The sequence below is a fragment of the Amphiura filiformis genome, chromosome 11 (genome assembly GCF_039555335.1).
Source record: "Amphiura filiformis chromosome 11, Afil_fr2py, whole genome shotgun sequence".
Lineage (NCBI taxonomy): Eukaryota > Metazoa > Echinodermata > Ophiuroidea > Amphilepidida > Amphiuridae > Amphiura > Amphiura filiformis.
The window spans coordinates 67,199,397-67,218,032 of record NC_092638.1 but is presented as its reverse complement, the minus strand read 5'-3'; the positions used below and the strand labels follow the sequence as shown (position 1 = coordinate 67,218,032).

Genomic DNA, 18,636 nt, shown 5'->3' with positions numbered 1-18,636 from the left:
GCGATCTACTGCCTGGTTGTCTGTAGCTGGGTTCCAGCTTGGATCAACTGTAACCATGGCAACAACAAGGCAGAATTAAGTATCAGTACAATAAAAATATAATGGGATTATGAGTTCAGCGTGCTATGAATAGGCTTGAACATGCAAAGTCCCAAGTTTAAAGACATTTTCTTAAAATATCAAATGCCATCTTAGGAACCACTGAACCAATACTGGGCTTGTTTGTACTCATTTTTATGCATTTTTCATGCTGATTCCAAATATGGTCATGAATATTCACAATTTTGAAATTTCTGAATTTTTGTAATTTGTTTGAAATTTGTTATGTCTTTAGCAATGACTTCAGTTCACATCCCCTAGGGAGATAGCACTACATATTTGAGAGGTCAAGAGATCAATTGATAGACGACAGACCAGGGATTCTCCAGTAGATTTGCTCACGAGCCACAGAGGGCCAAAATTATTAGTGTTTGAGGGCCAAATACACCTTAGTTTGCTATGTTTACTGTACATTTCTGAGCTGTTCAAGGGCCAACCACAATTGGTCAGTGGGCCGGATCTGGTTCATATGCTGCCTATTGAAAACCCTTGCAATAGATCAACTGCTGCGCTCATTCGTCAACCTTCTGGATTGATGACTGAGCAAATTACATGAAAAAAAAGTGACAGACTTTTGCAACCAATTTCTGGTTGCACCGAGACTGCGCAGTTGTGTCAAAATTGAACTTTTCACTGAGTTTGTTTGTTGTTTTTAGAACTTCAGAGCATGATCTTGTCACAGCGGTGCGGTACAGCAACATAGTACACAGGCACCGCTAGTCAGTCGCACTATAGCCCACAACCAAAGTCGCATTGAATATTTTCAAAAGTCCACCACGATGTGAAGTTATTCAGTCGTCACTATGATTACGAAGCATAACACAGTACATGCGCAGCGTTGACGGCTGATGGAATTAGTCTATGCGATCCACCACAAAATGGGCTGTAATGTCTGCATATTCACTTTTTGAGATATTGAACAGGCACCTTTTCCTCAAAATAAGTTTAAAATTGATATATTACATGTCCCTGTTGCTTGTTTGCAAAGAAGTAAAGAACCAGTAAAAAAGTTGGAAAATTCTTAGTTTTCTACTTTTTTTTAGAGGTACAATGGACCATAATCTCAACACAAGCTTTGCCGACATTATGACAGCCCACTTGTGGTGGACGATCACATATTGCCTACTTACATATGACCACCCTGTCTGCACCAGTCAATGTTAGACCTACTCCCCCAACTTGAGTAGTGAGAAGAAAGACAGTATAAGAGCGGTTCTTCTGGAAACTATTAATCCTTTGCTGCCGGTCATCCAATTTAGAAATTGTGCCGTCTAGCCGAAGAAACTTGTAATTCTGTTATAAAATAAAGCAATAAGAGACTGCTGAAGTTGGTGCTACATTTATTATTTCCTCTGCCTCAAACAAAGTTCACTTCCCAACTTCACCTTCCCCTGAGGTTTTCTATACTCTGATCAGCTCGTAATAGGCGGGACTCATAACATCATGGATTGATATAGAATGGTGTACAAACAGCTTGGCGCACTACCTTGGCGATTAACGCTTTGCCTATTGCTTGACTGACGCGCGCTTTTGTGAATTTACGCAGGCGCATGTTGGGACTTTATTGACACATGCAGTAACAAAAACCAAATAATTTTTGCCCATTACAAACTGATCATAGTACATCTAATCATGATCGGGCTATTCCAGTTAAATCCTAGATCTATTCTTAGGTGAAGTTTATCCAGACAATTCACCTAGGATCTAAGCAAGACATAATTTAATTATCTTCACCTGGACTTTCATGTCTACTTTAATAGGCTGCTCGGACATTCCTCACATAGCCTGGTCTGGAGTTTTCTCGTACTTTCTGGATTTTGTTGGATTCTAGTGATATTAATTGTTGACACTTACATCACTAGTACAGGAACCTATATGTTGATATTTTTTATTGGGTGTGTTAATAAATAGGAGATTTATGTTGAAGAAACAGGTAAGCCAATGAATTCCAGAGGTCAAGATTTTTTCAAACACATTATTTGCTGGTTTGTCATAATATTTAGTGTACATATTCGTACACTTCTTACCTAGGGTTGGGTGTTTGAAATTACATTAGCTATTTGTAATCTCTACACAATCAGTAAATATTCACAGGCACATTCACTCGGCTGAGACACAGTGGCGGCGCCTGGGGGATGAACAAATGTCCCCTGTCAGAACTCTTGACCTGACAGTTAACACCAAAAATTACGAAAATTTCCACTTTCTGCAGTAATTTTGCTTAAAATTTGTTGATTTTACCAGCCCAAACTTCACATTCCCCAAAAACAATTCCTGGTGTAGCCACTGCCGAGACAACCAACGCTCTGGAGATCATGAACTTTGCCTGGCTAACAGTTGTTGTTCTTGACTATGTAATAATACGGTGGTCTGCATTTGAAGCCTACATAACATAGCGCATGCATCATGAAATCTGGAGTTGATGCAAATTTTATGGTAAAATTGGTCATACCTAGAAAGGATCAAGTCAAATTGAGAAAAATTCTAGATATGACTTGTACTACTCCCAGACAAACGAGAACCTAGACCAATAACTTTGACTCGCGTGAGTGAAGCTGACACTGCTTAGCAAACGAATTTGACAAGGACGCATACCGGACGCAAACAAGCAGACATGTTTGTGTCTATGGAACATGTTGCATTTGACGCGGCGGCGATAACGGCGCAGTAATCACGCAAACGATCGTGTCAAACATGTATGCGATATTTCTCCGAGCCTAGTAACCTCGTCAATATCACCTTGGATACGGGGCTTCACCTCCCGCTGTGGTAAAGGATGGGCAGTAATAGGTCTAGGTGGTATGTCTATGGTACTACTTACATCACTCTTTAGTAGCTTCTCAATGATATCCAACATCTTCCTAGACTGACTGAAGACCAGTGTCCTGTGACCATCCATGGAGAGTTTCTTCAGCAGGTCCATCAGAGTCTGAAGCTTCCCTGACTCTGATAGCAGCTCCCCATTGGTCATGTGATGGATCTTATCGGCAGCGCTTCTTTTGTGAAGTGTCTCATCTTCTTCATCGTAAATTTCTGCGCTGTGATGACAAATATTGCAAATTGATATATCTCAGTTGCAATACTCGAACCATTGTAAGCTAAATAACCAAATGCCTACCTACCTAAGTTTTCAACATTGTTATTGAATGATATTAAAAAGATTTATACCCTGTATGTAGCGCAACATTTAAACGTTTTTGTTTGCTGGGTGCTCACCCGTGTCTTCAGCTAGCTTCAGTTCTTAATTATGTCCTCTATTTGAATTCAAAAATCTGTGTAAGTTCTGAGGTGATTACATGTGGGGGTGTTTATGCGAGTGTGTGTGTGTCTGTGCACCCCGTACATTTAGGGATTCAACCATGTTTCACTGTTGCTCATCACCATTTAACCACACAGACGCGCCAGAGGGAAGTTGTTAAACGGTGACAAACAATGGTGAAACATGATTGAATCCTTTTCAACAACCAAAACAAGCTAACTCACTTGGTTATTTTATGAGAAATGTTAGTTAAGTCATTGCTACTTAAACTTACAAGAAGATCAGTGATTTCTCTGTTGATATCAGCAATAAAACTACAGAATAAAACGGCAATGTTTAGTTGCTACTTCCAAAATACTGAACTCAACACGTAACCATGTATAGATGATGTGACTTCTGACGTCAATGCCTGGCAGTATGCGTGCGCATCGTATTTTGTTCAGGGCTCGTGTTTTTAAAACTCCCGCCACATCACAATAAGACTATTAAACAGTGTAGTGGTTGCATGGGGTTCATTCAAGCATAAAGATGATACCAGTCCCTTGCCTTTGTTGATAAACATTGAGGTCACCTCATCTATACGCACACAGGTTTCAGGCATTACCAATTATATGTGTTTACGCATAACACGTATGTGCGCTGTGTACGCGTATACACTACTGTAAAGTGTGGATTCATCACAGATTAACAACGGTTGGCTCCTGTACAAAGTTATAGAAAGAGTTGTTGAACTCTGTGTCACCTACCCTGTGTCCATTCCAAGTTGCATACACGCCCTCAATGACAAAAGACGCAAGTGATCGCAGAGTTTCTTGAGGACTGTCAGCTCCACTAGTGGTGACCTGCTTGTCATCAGTAACTAGTACAAAAATAAATATAGGGAGAATGTAACAACTATTTTGATTGGCTACAAAGAGGACTATATCGTATCTCGAGCCAATCAGAGATGTGGTAAGAATAGTCAGTAGGGGTGAAGGGGATTAAGCTCTAAAGTGCTTTGAAATCTAAAAGCTCCATCTTGATTGGTTACTGAGATGTTTATATCATGTGATTAACCAATCTAAGAAAGTCTAAGAGAGTTTAAGGATTGACAGCTCAACTAGCTGTGACCTGGGCCTGTGGGCCATATGGAAGAACAGAGATAGGGATACTTAAATTACCCTCTGAATATGGACCCAGGGTAAAGAAGATATTACAAAAATTGGTGTGCAATCCCCGATACTCAAGCGATCTGGCAGAAAAATTTTGGGTCAACAATTCACAATTTTAGTTGGCAAAAAAATATTTCTCTCATCCAAAAAGACCATACACTCCGGATCCCCTAGTCTGACCGGTCTAGCAAAGGCCCAATTATTCCCTACTGGGTATCCTAGCAACCTAATGAGACCATCTGGCTGATAAAGGTCATATTTGACAATCTGCTATGTTCAGGCTATGTATTGTGGGATACGGTGAAAATCTCCTTTGTGGTATTTAACAGAAAACATGGGTCAACCTTATTCAGAGTTGCTAAAAAATTTCAGCCCAAATCACGGGTCAAATAATCGAAAAGTCACCCAATTTGTCTCTTAACCATTAGTTTCTATAGGGTAGGAAACTATAGGAAGTCGCAGGAGCCAATGTTGAAAAGTGGCCCAATTTTTTTCTTGACCATTGGTTTCTATGGGACAGGAAATTGTCAAAAAGTTGCAGGAAAAATCTTCAAAACTCACCCAATTGGGCTACCAAATCACAGGTATGGCAACCCTGACCTTATTACCTACCTCTTTGACTTGATCTAAATCCAGGAAGTCTTTGTAGATTTTAATCTGCTTGTCCGTTAGGAAACACCAAATCACAAAGTCATTCTTTCTTGTCAGCGTTGGAAACGAAATACTGGACAAGGGACAAAATAAACAAAATATCAAAAACAAAAACTGCACCAAAACAAAAACAGGTAATAGGGTGCTCACTTTCACAGGGGTGTGATTCAAAGCTTGTGAAATATCCAGGAAGTAGTAGAAAATCCTGAAAAACAGTGTGAAATTGGGCTGGAAGTCAATAAAGTTGCATAAATTTTGGCCACAAAAAATCCAGGAAATCTAGATAAATCCTGAAGAATCACACCCTGCTTTCAATAGTGCACAGATTCTAGTCCAGCTGAAAATCATACACTCCTTTGGAAGACATGACCTTATCTCCCACACAGGGAGTGTGAATTTCAAATGGGGTTACCTGTATACATATTTAATTGTGTTTTTTTTTTATCCAAAGTGTCCGTATCTCATAATGTCAATTATACCTTTCAAGGAAAAAAGCATGGTATACCAATTTGATGTGTGGAAACAAGTAGCACAGATAAAATTCCATCTTAATTTAATAGTATGTCTCAAAGCCCTTCCCAAGTTGAAAAACTGATGGGGAATGCGTTTTTGTTTTGTTTTTTTACTTTGTTTTTTATCTGTTGGACAAGCTTTTTGACAACAATAGACCACCTTTTCATCTCTCAAGGAGGTTTCACTGTGGTCAAGAATGTTATTCAGGGGTGTGATTGGTGCTTTAAGAAAAAAAACCCAAGGCAATGAAGCGGAGCGAGCGAAGCCAGCGGAGCTATCGCCTGTTGCGGCCGGTGGGGGTTTGAGGGGGCAAAGGCCCCCCGAAGCAAGAGGGGTTTTACACACTTGAGGAGGCGAAGCCCCCCCACGAAGCCAGAGGGGTTTTACACACTTGAGCACCACTGGAGATGCAATTTCATGGGGTAAAATGAGAAATTGTTAAAATACATCACTTTATAGTATAAAAACATTTATTATCTGTGAATACATACTTCCACCATCCTCGTATTTCAGCATACAGTCACACCACTGGCATTTACAGTAGCCGCGTTTGTTGACTTTCTTAAAATAATCCCTAAAATAAGCTTTCTTGGTGCTCCAGACACCGACCAAGTCAGCAATGTCTTGCTCTTCCTCCAGCCAACTAAATTTCCAAGCATTTTTGAGACCTTCATCCACAGAGAGATCCCCGTCTCTGTCAATATATTGATCCATTATTTGCATGCAATTCTTTCACATGGGCGATCTCAATCAAACATGGCCGGCAGTTTTCGCGATCGCGGAAATACGCACTAGAAAGACACGGGATTATGAACTTCGCACGTGCAAACGGAGATGATATCGTGACACATAGCCTCGTTACCAAGTTTGATTAGCCAAAGGACATGCTGCGATCATCATGCACCACAGTAACGGGGCACCGCGGCGCATACGGCCGGCGAAAGCTGCAAATGAGATTATTTTGCGAGCAAAACTAACAAAAAATTCTTTAAAAAGATCGTCGCGGCAGATTATTTTCTTGATTTTCCAGGGGAATTTCCGGATTTTTCAATTCCCAAAATACAAAAAATCAAGAAATCCGGAAAAATCACACCCCTGGTTATTGAGATTTACGATTTAGGCTATTTAGGTGGATTTGGGGAAAAAGTTACTCAATCCTGCGGAAATAACTTGAAAAAAGCGGGAGATTTTACTAACGCACGCGGGGGCTTTGATACAAACTATTAAATTAAGATGGCCTAAATGTGGTCACTCTTTCTTATTTCACTAAACTTGAGTTTTGAGTAGAGTTGAGTCATCAAGTTTTGAGTCATCAGGGGTTCAAGACTTGAGTCAAGTTGAGTAATTGGAGTCGCGTGACACAAGTTATAAAAGTTTGAGCTCTAGTAATTTTGGATTTGAGACGCAAGGTAAAGGAGACGATCCTGCATAAACAGTGATCTGAGTGCCCATCTCTCTTTCATTGGCGATTGGGCCAGACTCCTCCATGTAATGTTGCTATGGGGGATCGCTACACCTCCTCTACAGCGAGTCTGTTACCTTCCCAGCATTTAAGAATGCCGGTACCCATTTAAACACCTGGGTGGAAGGGAGTAATCGAGATAAAGTGCCTTACTCAAGGGCACAACACGATGAAGCGTCGCCGGGGCTCGAACCCACAACCTTACGATTATGAGTTAGTGCCCGTTCCGCTAGGCCACCGTGCTCCCAGAGACGCAAGTCAAGTCCTAACTAGTTGAATTTTGAGTCCGAACAAGTCGAGTCTTGAGTCCTAACAAGTCACATCGAGTCGTTACTTCTACTCACACTTTCTTTGAAGTGCCAGGTTGGTTCTCCAGGTCATTGTCCTCTTGGTCCTCTCCTTTTGTCTTCTTTGACTGTTCTAACACATCTGCCTTGGTCCTGCGTAGGAAGTATGGTGCAATGAGTTGTCGCAGACTTTCTGCCATCTGATTGCCAAGGAGCTTCTCACTTGAGGTGGCATCTTTCTCCCTTGACTGTGTTATAAGAAATACACCCAAAAGTAATAGAAATACACCCAAATGTGTCAGGAATACACCCAAAGGTAACAGAAATACACCTAAAAGTGTCAGGAATACACCCAAATGTATTAGAAATACACCCAAATGTATTAGAAATACACCCAAATGTATTAGAAATACACCCAAATGTATTAGAAATACACCCAAATGTATTATAAATGCACCCAAATGCATTAGAAATACACACAAATGTATTAGAAATACACCCAAATGTATTAGAAATACACCCAAATGTATTAGAAATACACACATTTTTCTCCCTTGGCTGTTAAAAGCAGATTGTTGAGTGAGTGCAATGGGCTATTCCAGTTGAAATCCGTACATCCCTATGGAAGATATGAAATTAATCTGCCACACAGGGGGTGTACAATGATATCAACTAATGTACCAAACAATAGGTCGAGGCTTTCGAACAGTTTTTGTCCTCCAAGGCAGTATTGTACAGAGTACCGCTGGCCTGGTTGCAATGTTTTCATTATTCTGGTGTGTATAGGGGGTGTCAGTGCTTCTCAGCTGCCAGTTCCTGATTGTTGCAAAATGGAAATATGGTGTGCCTTGGGCCAGCAAAGTGGCAAAGTGTGCCGAGGCTTGTGGATATATGCCTGTCCATAGCACACTATAATTAATTACACTTTTTTCCCTCTTGCCTCAAATAGAAACCAATTTACTGAATGATCCCTTGTTCTCTCATATAAAGTGAGGACTGACCCAACCAGTAGCAAAAATCCCCATACTGAACCTTCAAAATTGTAAAAATATGTCCCTGTCCGATTACTGGTCGAGTCTGAGAAAGTCAGGGCTTCAGGGTTCTACTAGCTTACTTACTCTTGTGATGGGTCCCGCATACTCCATTTGAAACGTCTTCTGTGTTCCTAATAATGTGCCTTGTGTGACAAAGTCAAACAGGAACCAGAATTCCTGTAGAAATCAAAAACAGAAATATGTTTACAATGCTATAATCAGAATCTCATCAACTGCTCTTTTGCTAGTTGGATTCCATGGGATTTCCTTTTTTTTTTACATCTCAAGTACAGAATTTTGCGCACTAACTAATATGCTTTTATTTCACACAAAAAACTGTTTATTCGGTGTTGATGGTAAAAATACAACAAGTTGGAGTTTTAAAATGATTCAGTTCACATTATACACTTTCATTATTTTCAAAATCTACATGTAACCTTTCTTGGTACACCCAGTACAGCTTCTACATATTTAAGCTCAATACTTTTCAGCTGTACAGCTAATTCTTACCATATTGCTGATTGGCTCAATAAATCATATATTATCCATCTTGCAACCAATCAGCATGTAGTACTCATGGGGTTAACCTGCTACCATTCTTACCACGTTTCTGATTGGCTCAATAAATCATAATAGTCTTCTTGCAACCAATCAGCAGGTAGTACTCATGGTGTGAACCTACCACCATTCTTACCATGTTTCTGATTGGCTTAATAAATCATAATAGCCTTCTTGCAACCAATCAGCAGGTAGTTTACATGGGGTTAAATATTTGCCAACTTACTTTGAGGTTGTTCTGTATGGGTGTCCCTGACAATATAAATCTGTGCTTAGATGCCACTGCATGACACGCCTTGGTCGTCTTACTGGGATTCTTAATCTTATGACCTTCATCTAGGATTGTGTAGTCCTGTCAAATAAAAATTAAATGATTTATTTATTAATAGAGATGGGCTATAGAGGGTCATATCTTCAGAACCTGCAAGGTATTCCTTAATGAGCTATTCCAGTTGACATTCATATACTGGTGGTGAGCCCTATGGAAGATATGAAATGACCTGAGCTGCTATGTGAACTAAAGATTGATTTATTAAATAGAGATATGGGCTATAGATGGTCATATCTTCAGAACCTGACAGGTACCCCTTAATGGGCTATTCCAGTTGACATTCATATACTGGCAGTGAGCCCTATGGAATATATGAAATGACCTGAGCTGCTATGTGAACTAAAGATTGATTTATTAAATAGAGATATGGGCTATAGATGGTCATATCTTCAGAACCTGACAGGTACCCCTTAATGGGCTATTCCAGTTGACATTCATATACTGGCAGTGAGCCCTATGGAAGATATGAAATGACCTGAGCTGCTATGTGAACTAAAGATTGATTTATTAAATAGAGATATGGGCTATAGATGGTCATATCTTCAGAACCTGACAGGTACCCCTTAATGGGCTATTCCAGTTGACATTCATATACTGGCAGTGAGCCCTATGGAATATATGAAATGACCTGAGCTGCTATGTGAACTAAAGATTGATTTATTAAATAGAGATATGGGCTATAGATGGTCATATCTTCAGAACCTGACAGGTACCCCTTAATGGGCTATTCCAGTTGACATTCATATACTGGCAGTGAGCCCTATGGAATATATGAAATGACCTGAGCTGCTATGTGAACTAAAGATTGATTTATTAAATAGAGATGGGCTATAGAGGGTCATATCTTCAGAACCTGCCAGGTATTCCTTAATGGGCTATTCCAGTTGACATTCATATACTGGCAGTGAGCCCTATGGAATATATGAAATGACCTGAGCTGCTATGTGAACTAAAGATTGATTTATTAAATAGAGATGGGCTATAGAGGGTCATATCTTCAGAACCTGCCAGGTATTCCTTAATGGGCTATTCCAGTTGACATTCATATACTGGCAGTGAGCCCTATGGAATATATGAAATGACCTGAGCTGCTATGTGAACTAAAGATGTGATTTATTAAATAGAGATGGGCTATAGAGGGTCATATCTTCAGAACCTGCCAGGTATTCCTTAATGGGCTATTCAGTTGACATTCATATACTGGCAGTGAGCCCTATGGAATATATGAAATGACCTGAGCTGCTATGTGAACAAAAGATTGATTTATTAAATAGAGATGGGCTATAGAGGGTCATATCTTCAGAACCTGCCAGGTATTCCTTAATGGGCTATTCCAGTTGACATTCATATACTGGTGGTGAGCCCTATGGAATATATGAAATGACCTGAGCTGCTATGTGAACTAAAGATTGATTTATTAAATAGAGATGGGCTATAGAGGGTCATATCTTCAGAACCTGCCAGGTATTCCTTAATGGGCTATTCCAGTTGACATTCATATACTGGCAGTGAGCCCTATGGAATATATGAAATGACCTGAGCTGCTATGTGAACTAAAGATTGATTTATTAAATAGAGATGGGCTATAGAGGGTCATATCTTCCAACCTACAAGGTACCCTTTCATGGGCTATTCCTGTTGAAATTTGTTCACTGGTGACCCCTATGGAAGATATGAGCTGAGCTGCTATGTGAACTAAAGATTGATTTATTAAATAAAGATGGGCTAGAGGGTCATATCTTCAGAACCTGCCAGGTATTCCTTAATGTTCTATTCCAGTTGACACTCATACACTGGTGACCCCCTATGGAAAACATGACCTGAGCTGCAATGTGAACCACTGACTGTACCATGTGTATTACTCATATCATAATACTCTGTAGTCTGTAGTGTGATTTCTAAGTTTAATCAAGATTACACTATTTATCAGAGAACTTCAGCACTGTTTTGCCATTGTTACGCTGTAACTTACGCACATATACTGCGTAAACAAGGATGTGGGGTTCTGATTGAATCATATCATGAAATACCTGATTCGCTTGGATTCCCTGAACAAACCGTAATCGTTACACGCTATTGGATAGTGACACTTCGGGCTCATTTCATTCACACCGCTTAGCGGTGTGTGCCCCACTTGTGGCGCACAGCAGGGGTCCAAGTAGCGCGACCTCACTTTGAAAAACAATCAAACTCATAAAAGTTTTAATAGCTGCAACCAGTATAATACAGGTCTGTAATACACTTGTGATTCAATAGAATTACTTTCATTTGAGTTCATTTATTATTTTGAAGTATATTATGACGGTTCAACTTTGAAAACTTGTACAAAAACATGCCATGAGACCCCTTCCAGAAAGCAAAAATCCAAGAGCGTCCCGGTATCTGCCCCCTGCACCACAAGCGAAGCTTTGCGCCTGGACCCACATGTTACACGCTGCAGTCGCATTTGATTGTTAGTGGTACTTCAGCTTCATTTCATTTCAGGCAGTGACACTTCAGAATATCCATTTGAGAAAGAGTGCTAGAGCACGTCACCGGTACTCCACCATTTCCCTGGACTGGATTACAATCATCACACATAATATCTTACTCCCTGCCATCTCTTGAACCAAGGGCTTCCCATTGGGTGACAACCAGGGTTGTAGCCACAGTGGTCGGCAGTAACCAGTACTCAGTCTGACCGACCGGCACTCAAGGGAATTATAGGTCTTGCCGACCAGCACTAAAATGACAAATTGTCCTCAAAACAGCTGTCAAATGCCATTACTGTCAAGTAATTGGCATTCTGATTCAATTTTCTCTTAATTTTAGCCGGCACTAAAATTTGGCTAGCTACAACCCTGGTGACAACTAATCCATAGATGGTCATAAGAACTCCTCCATGTTGCTGGATCTTTGATTCTTTACTACTTTAACATCACATTAATATCTTACCCATATGAACTCCCTGCCATCTCTTGAACCAAGTGCTTCCCAGTTGGTGACCACTAACCCATAGCTGGTCATAAGAACTCCTCCGTGACGCTGGATCTTTGCTAGGTTACGAAGTCGTTCCCGTTTGTTGCCAGAGTGAAAGGACTCTACTCGCATCCCAGGAGCCCTGATTTAAAAAAAAATTTAAACAGTGATTTATAGCACACTATGCACAGGCAAATACCCTCAACCATCTGACATAATATCTTAACTATTTTTCAAATTCCTTTTCCAAATTACCGTACTCATAACACCATCTGGTAGTATTTATGTAGCTCTTGATTGATTATTGAGTACTTTTAAGTCTAATCCCTTATAAATCCTACTGAATATTCTTACCATGACTGAGCTCAGAGAAGATAGCTTACACCCTGTGTGGAAGACTAAGGTCATGTCTTCCAGATTTCAAATCATTGGACCATTGAATAGACAAAAACTTACTTCTTTTTCCATGACCTTAATAATTGGATAGCAAACAGTCACTACAGAGAACATACAGGACCGTTGTTTGCAAACTATAACATCTTAACTATCGAAGATATGTACACACTAGATTTGGGTACATTCATGTACAAGTATTCTATTAATGAACTCCCTCTTATATTTAATAATTATGTTTCCAAACGCTCTGATGTACATAACTACAAGACAAGACATGTAAACGACTTAAATTTGACTAAAAACAAAAAAGTTTTTTCTGATCACGCAATCCGCACTAAAGGCCCCATCCTTTGGAATTCACTAGGTATTTTTGTGAAAAACTCCAGATCTATTAAACATTTCCGTTATCAATTAAAAGAAATGTTAATCTCAAAATATACTTAATATATTATCTTTGAGCACCGTCCTTGTCTTGTCTTTTGGTTAGTGATTCCTTTTTTATGTGATGTTTGATTGATTTTTTTTGTATAAATGTTATTTGTAACTTTATAATTTCTAGGGGGAGGCGATATATCTGGCCTTATTGGCCTTCTAGCCTCTTCCTCCATAATGTGTTGTTTTCTGTAAATTTTTAATTTGATTGTTTTTGTGAATGTCAGTTTTTTATGGAAATAAATGAATATGAAATGAAATATATGAAATAAATCTCACTCTGGCATAAATATTTTGCCATTTTTTGAATTCCTTTTCTCAATTATTCACCCACTGGACTGATACCACTGAACCAATACTAGGCTTGTTTGTACTCATTTTAATGCATTTTTCATGCCGAATCCATGACTTCTTACCATTTTTCAAACTCCTTCTCCCAGTTAATCATGACAGCCACTGGTAGTATCAGCAATACAGAATGCACCTCATCCATATCAAACAAGCCACTAAGAAATGCTATCACCTGAATGGTCTTGCCAAGGCTGAAAATAATATATGATTGCTTAATTGCGTCATATAATCATAATTTGAGTTTCGAATCAAATCTAATTAAATTATAGCACACACAATTCCACCCTGCTGGCTGCTCAATGTGTACAAAGAAATGACACATGTTGTACAAATTACAACCTTACATGCAGTGGCATAGCTAGGGGAGGTAATTAAGGAAGGCACCAGGGCTACAAAATCTATGGCATCGTGGTCGCAGAAAAAATCAAGACAGGAAAAATATTTCATTAAACCTTAATCTTTCAATACCATTTTTCTGCAGCTTTGAAAATTTTCTGGGAACAAAATCACTTTAAAAAAATTGTATTTCAGGGACTGTCTTTTGAAGTTTGCATGAGAGGGGAGCATTAAATAGCTCTTCTGGAACCTTCAAGGAGAGCTGTTTAGAACATTTACAATAGAATGTAAGGAGAGATGGTCAACTAAGGAGAACTAAAAATCACTCTCCTATATCAGATTTAGAGAATTGCTCTTGTTCTTCTCAAAAGGCAGTCCCTGATATTTCTGTGACCTTTGATGAAAACTGATAAATAAAACTAAACGCCTGTGACAGTGAATGTTATGTAAACAAAATAAATGTGATGCCTTGTTGCTACTCTATCTTAGTGCTTTACTTTGATCCACAAGTCTGTTGATGAGGCTATACAAGTTTGACAGCTGTCAGTTGGATATAAATACACACAATGGGTTATTCCATTTAAAATCCATATTCCCCTGTGGAAGATTTATCTAATGTCTTCCAGAGGGAGTATGAATTTCAAATAGTATAGACATTTGGGTAACTTCCATTTGAAATACTCACTCCAGTTGTGGAAGATAGCTAGATAGGTAAAGCCATAGTACAGGGGGAATATGGGTTTCAAAATGATTAACCCTGACCAATTACATTTGAAAATCATACTCCCCCTGTGGAAAATATTTTCAAAATCTTCCACAGGGGTAGTGTGGATTTTAAATGGAATAGCCCAATACGAGTACACATTGTAAATGAGTGAGGAATACACCCAAATGTATTAGGAATACACCCAAATGTATTAGGAATACACCCAAATGTATTGGGAATACACCCAAATGTATTAGGAATACACCCAAATGTATTAGGAATACACCCAAATGTATTAGGAATACACCCAGATGTATTAGGAATACACCCAAATGTATTAGGAATACACCCAAATGTATTAGGAATACACTCAAATGTATTTGGAAAACTCCCAAATGTATTAGAAATACACCCAAATGTCAGGAATACATCCAAATGTATTAGGAATACACCCAAATATATAACAAATACACCCAAATGTATAACACACCCAAATGTATCAGAAATAAACCCAAATGTGTTGGGAATACACCCAAATGTATCAGAAATACACCCAAATGTAGACATACCCCATATCGTCTCCAAGGATTCCACCTTTTTGCTTCCTGTGTAGTCTCCAGAACCACAACATAGCGTCCCGCTGATGGGGATACATCTGATTGTACACGTCCTTATACACTGAAAATCCTTTGCCAACGTGTATCATCCCTGAATCTTCTTCAGAGTCCTCCGATCCATGTTCCTCAAGATAGGCCTGCAAGAAAAGTACCGAACTGTTTACACAAAATTTGTATTTTTCTTTTTGTCTATGCATGTTTCTTGCTCTTTTCATGTTTTCTATTGAAACCAACCACAAATGTACACAGCATATGTGACTGGACACTACGAATCAGCCGTAAACTCAATTTTGTTTTATTTCGTGTTTAGAAAATATATATCATAAGCTTTAAAATAATATATCATTTGACTTCAAACGATATCCTGAGGCGGGGTTTTGGTTGGTTGAACTCTGCTCCTTCAACAAAATGGTACCCTTTTCGGTTCTATATGTGTCTCTTTTTCCACTTTGCTGGTAATAAAGTCATAATTGGTGGTCATTTCAAATCATCCCCGAGTCAACGAGGTACAGGAATGTCCTCTCATTGTTAATTGTTGGTTATACATACCCAGCCAAAACAATGCAATTTATAACGCACCACTTGAACAGGATTTAGCCAAAGCAAACAAAGACTAGAGCTATTTAATGATTTTATATGTAGAAGATTATCATCCTCTTCAGCAATAGGATTATTGATTGGTTTAAATGCTATCAAATGAGAAACATGACGCGCCTAATTGAGACACCTATGAATACGACTTGCGGCACATTTTACACTGTATCTCAGAATACAATTTGCCGAGTTTACGGCTCATTCGTAGTGTCCACTCACATATGAGTGTTAAAATTAATACACATTCAAAAATCCCCACAACATAAAAAAGAATTCAAGGCACTTTAGTGATTCCAATGGGTTAACTGAATGGGCTTGAAACCTACATTAACCAATCAGAAAGGCAATAATACCCATGGGGTAAACAACTCACTTGTAACTTTACAATTCTCCTTGCTATCTTCTCTGTCTTGTGTATTTTAGCTGCTTTCATGTAGCATTCCAAAGCCTCTCTAGGCTGGCCCTCCTCAGCTGCCTTCCTGGCATTTTTGCATAAGAATACACCCAAATGTATCATGAATACACCCAAATGTATTAAGAATACACCCAAATGTGACAGGAATACACCAATTGTATTAGAAAAACAGACATCTTTTTCACTTGACCACACCCAGATGCAACTCACTTGTAACTTTGCAATCCTCCTTGCTATCTTCTCTGTCTTGTGTATTTTAGCTGCTTTCATGTAGCATTCCAAAGCCTCTCTAGGCTGGCCCTCCTCTGCTGCCTTCCTCGCATTTTTGCATAGTTTATTGAAATTAATCTGATCATCACGACTTGGTATCTCGTTACCTGCAAAGGTCAATCAATATTCACCAAGAAAACACAAAGAAATTATGGTACCGTACACTGAAAATTGCTGAGATCTAAAAGCTCTAATTTGATTGGGTACTCAGGTGATTATGTCATGTATTTAACCAATCATGGGCTTTGTAAGAAAGGCAGTACTTAGCATACCAACGACTCTCTACGTTGGACCATTTTGCTGACTTGCGTTATTATTACTTGATATGGTCATCTCCTGGAGTTTCTGCCTACTCCCCTCAATATTCAATACAACCCTCGAATTAAAGATCTTAAGGGGCACAGCAACTTTTTTAGGGAATAGGGCAAGTTGATAATTGCCTTGGATTTTCACTGAAAAGACAAGGCAGCACAGCAGTTTGTAATATTTCAAGAGAGCATCATGGCAACTGTTGAAAATTTGAGAAGAGCATCAAGGCAATTTCTCAAAAGTGGAGAAAACACACACAGACATAAATAGATACTTTTATAATAAAGAGGCAGAGACGGCACAGACGGCAACTTCATTAGAGGGCACGGCAAGTGACTGCCTTGGGTAAAGGACATATTTTGAGGGCATTACGGCAGTGGGGATGGATGGGCACCCACGGCAAAATGCCATGGGTGCCGTGGGTTAATTCGAGGGCTGATTCAATAGACTTACCATTTTGTTGACTTGCGTTATTATTACTTGATATGGTGATCTCTTGGAGTCTGGCTACTCCCTTCAATATCCAATAGACTTACCATTTTGTTGACTTGCATTATTACTTGATATGGTGATCTCCTTGAGTCTCTGTCTACTCCCTTCAATATCCAATAGACTTACCATTTTGTTGACTTGCGTTATTACTTGATATGGTGATCTCCTGGAGTCTGTCTACTCCCTTCAATATCCAATAGACTTACCATTTTGTTGACTTGTGTTATTACTTGATATGGTGATCTCCTGGAGTCTGTCTACTCCCTTCAATATCCAATAGACTTACCATTTTGTTGACTTGTGTTATTACTTGATATGGTGATCTCCTGGAGTCTGTCTACTCCCTTCAATATCCAATAGACTTACCATTTTGCTGACTTGTGTTATTATTACTTGATATGGTGATCTCCTTGAGTCTCTGTCTACTCCCTTCAATATCCAATAGACTTACCATTTTGTTGACTTGCGTTATTACTTGATATGGTGATCTCCTGGAGTCTGTCTACTCCCTTCAATATCCAATAGACTTACCATTTTGTTGACTTGTGTTATTATTACTTGATATGGTGATCTCCTGGAGTCTCTCTACTCCTTCAATATCCAATAGACTTACCATTTTGTTGACTTGTGTTATTACTTGATATGGTGATCTCCTGGAGTCTGTCTACTCCCTTCAATATCCAATAGACTTACCATTTTGTTGACTTGTTGTGTTATTACTTGATATGGTGATCTCCTGGAGTCTCTGTCTACTCCCTTCAATATCCAATAGACTTACCATTTTGTTGACTTGTGTTATTACTTGATATGGTGATCTCCTGGAGTCTGTCTACTCCCTTCAATATCCAATAGACTTACCATTTTGTTGACTTGTGTTATTATTACTTGATATGGTGATCTCCTGGAGTCTGTCTACTCCCTTCAATATCCAATAGACTTACCATTTTGTTGACTTGTGTTATTACTTGATATGGTGATCTCCTGGAGTCTGTCTACTCCTTCAATATCCAATAGACTTATCATTTTGTTGACTTGCATTATTACTTGATATGGTGATCTCCTGGAGTCTGTCTACTCCCTTCAATATCCAATAGACTTACCATTTTGTTGACTTGTTGTGTTATTACTTGATATGGTGATCTCCTGGAGTCTCTGCCTACTCCCCTCAATATCCATGATGGAAAATAACAATACTCTATGCAAGCCCCTGCATTAAAAAAATAATTAAACAAAATTTCAATTTCTAACCTTGATGTACATTGTAAAAAAATTGGAAAAGAAAAATTTGAAAGAAAATATTGTGCAAAAATTTTTCCCAGCAAGTGCACTGCCTAAAATTCACATAATACTGAAAACCAAGGAACTGGACTTAATCAGTCGCAGTGCTATGGGGAGGGGGGTGATACTCATCAACG

The 18,636-nt window shown here is 39.1% G+C and overlaps 1 protein-coding gene across 1 annotated transcript in view; it reads right to left on the bottom strand.

Moving 5' to 3' along the window:
• LOC140165176 (uncharacterized) overlaps window positions 1-17,331 on the bottom strand; it is a 37,007-nt gene extending 19,676 nt beyond the window's left edge. Inside the window, 13 exon segments of the mRNA XM_072188618.1 lie at window positions 1-47; window positions 1,230-1,392; window positions 2,921-3,137; window positions 4,105-4,217; window positions 5,122-5,233; window positions 7,480-7,670; window positions 8,541-8,633; window positions 9,241-9,366; window positions 12,280-12,445; window positions 13,548-13,673; window positions 15,094-15,278; window positions 16,361-16,527; window positions 17,266-17,331. Of these exon segments, the coding sequence (XP_072044719.1) occupies window positions 1-47; window positions 1,230-1,392; window positions 2,921-3,137; window positions 4,105-4,217; window positions 5,122-5,233; window positions 7,480-7,670; window positions 8,541-8,633; window positions 9,241-9,366; window positions 12,280-12,445; window positions 13,548-13,673; window positions 15,094-15,278; window positions 16,361-16,420 (1,599 nt within the window). The 5' untranslated portion in view covers window positions 16,421-16,527; window positions 17,266-17,331.
• Between the last annotated feature and the right edge of the window lie 1,305 nt (window positions 17,332-18,636).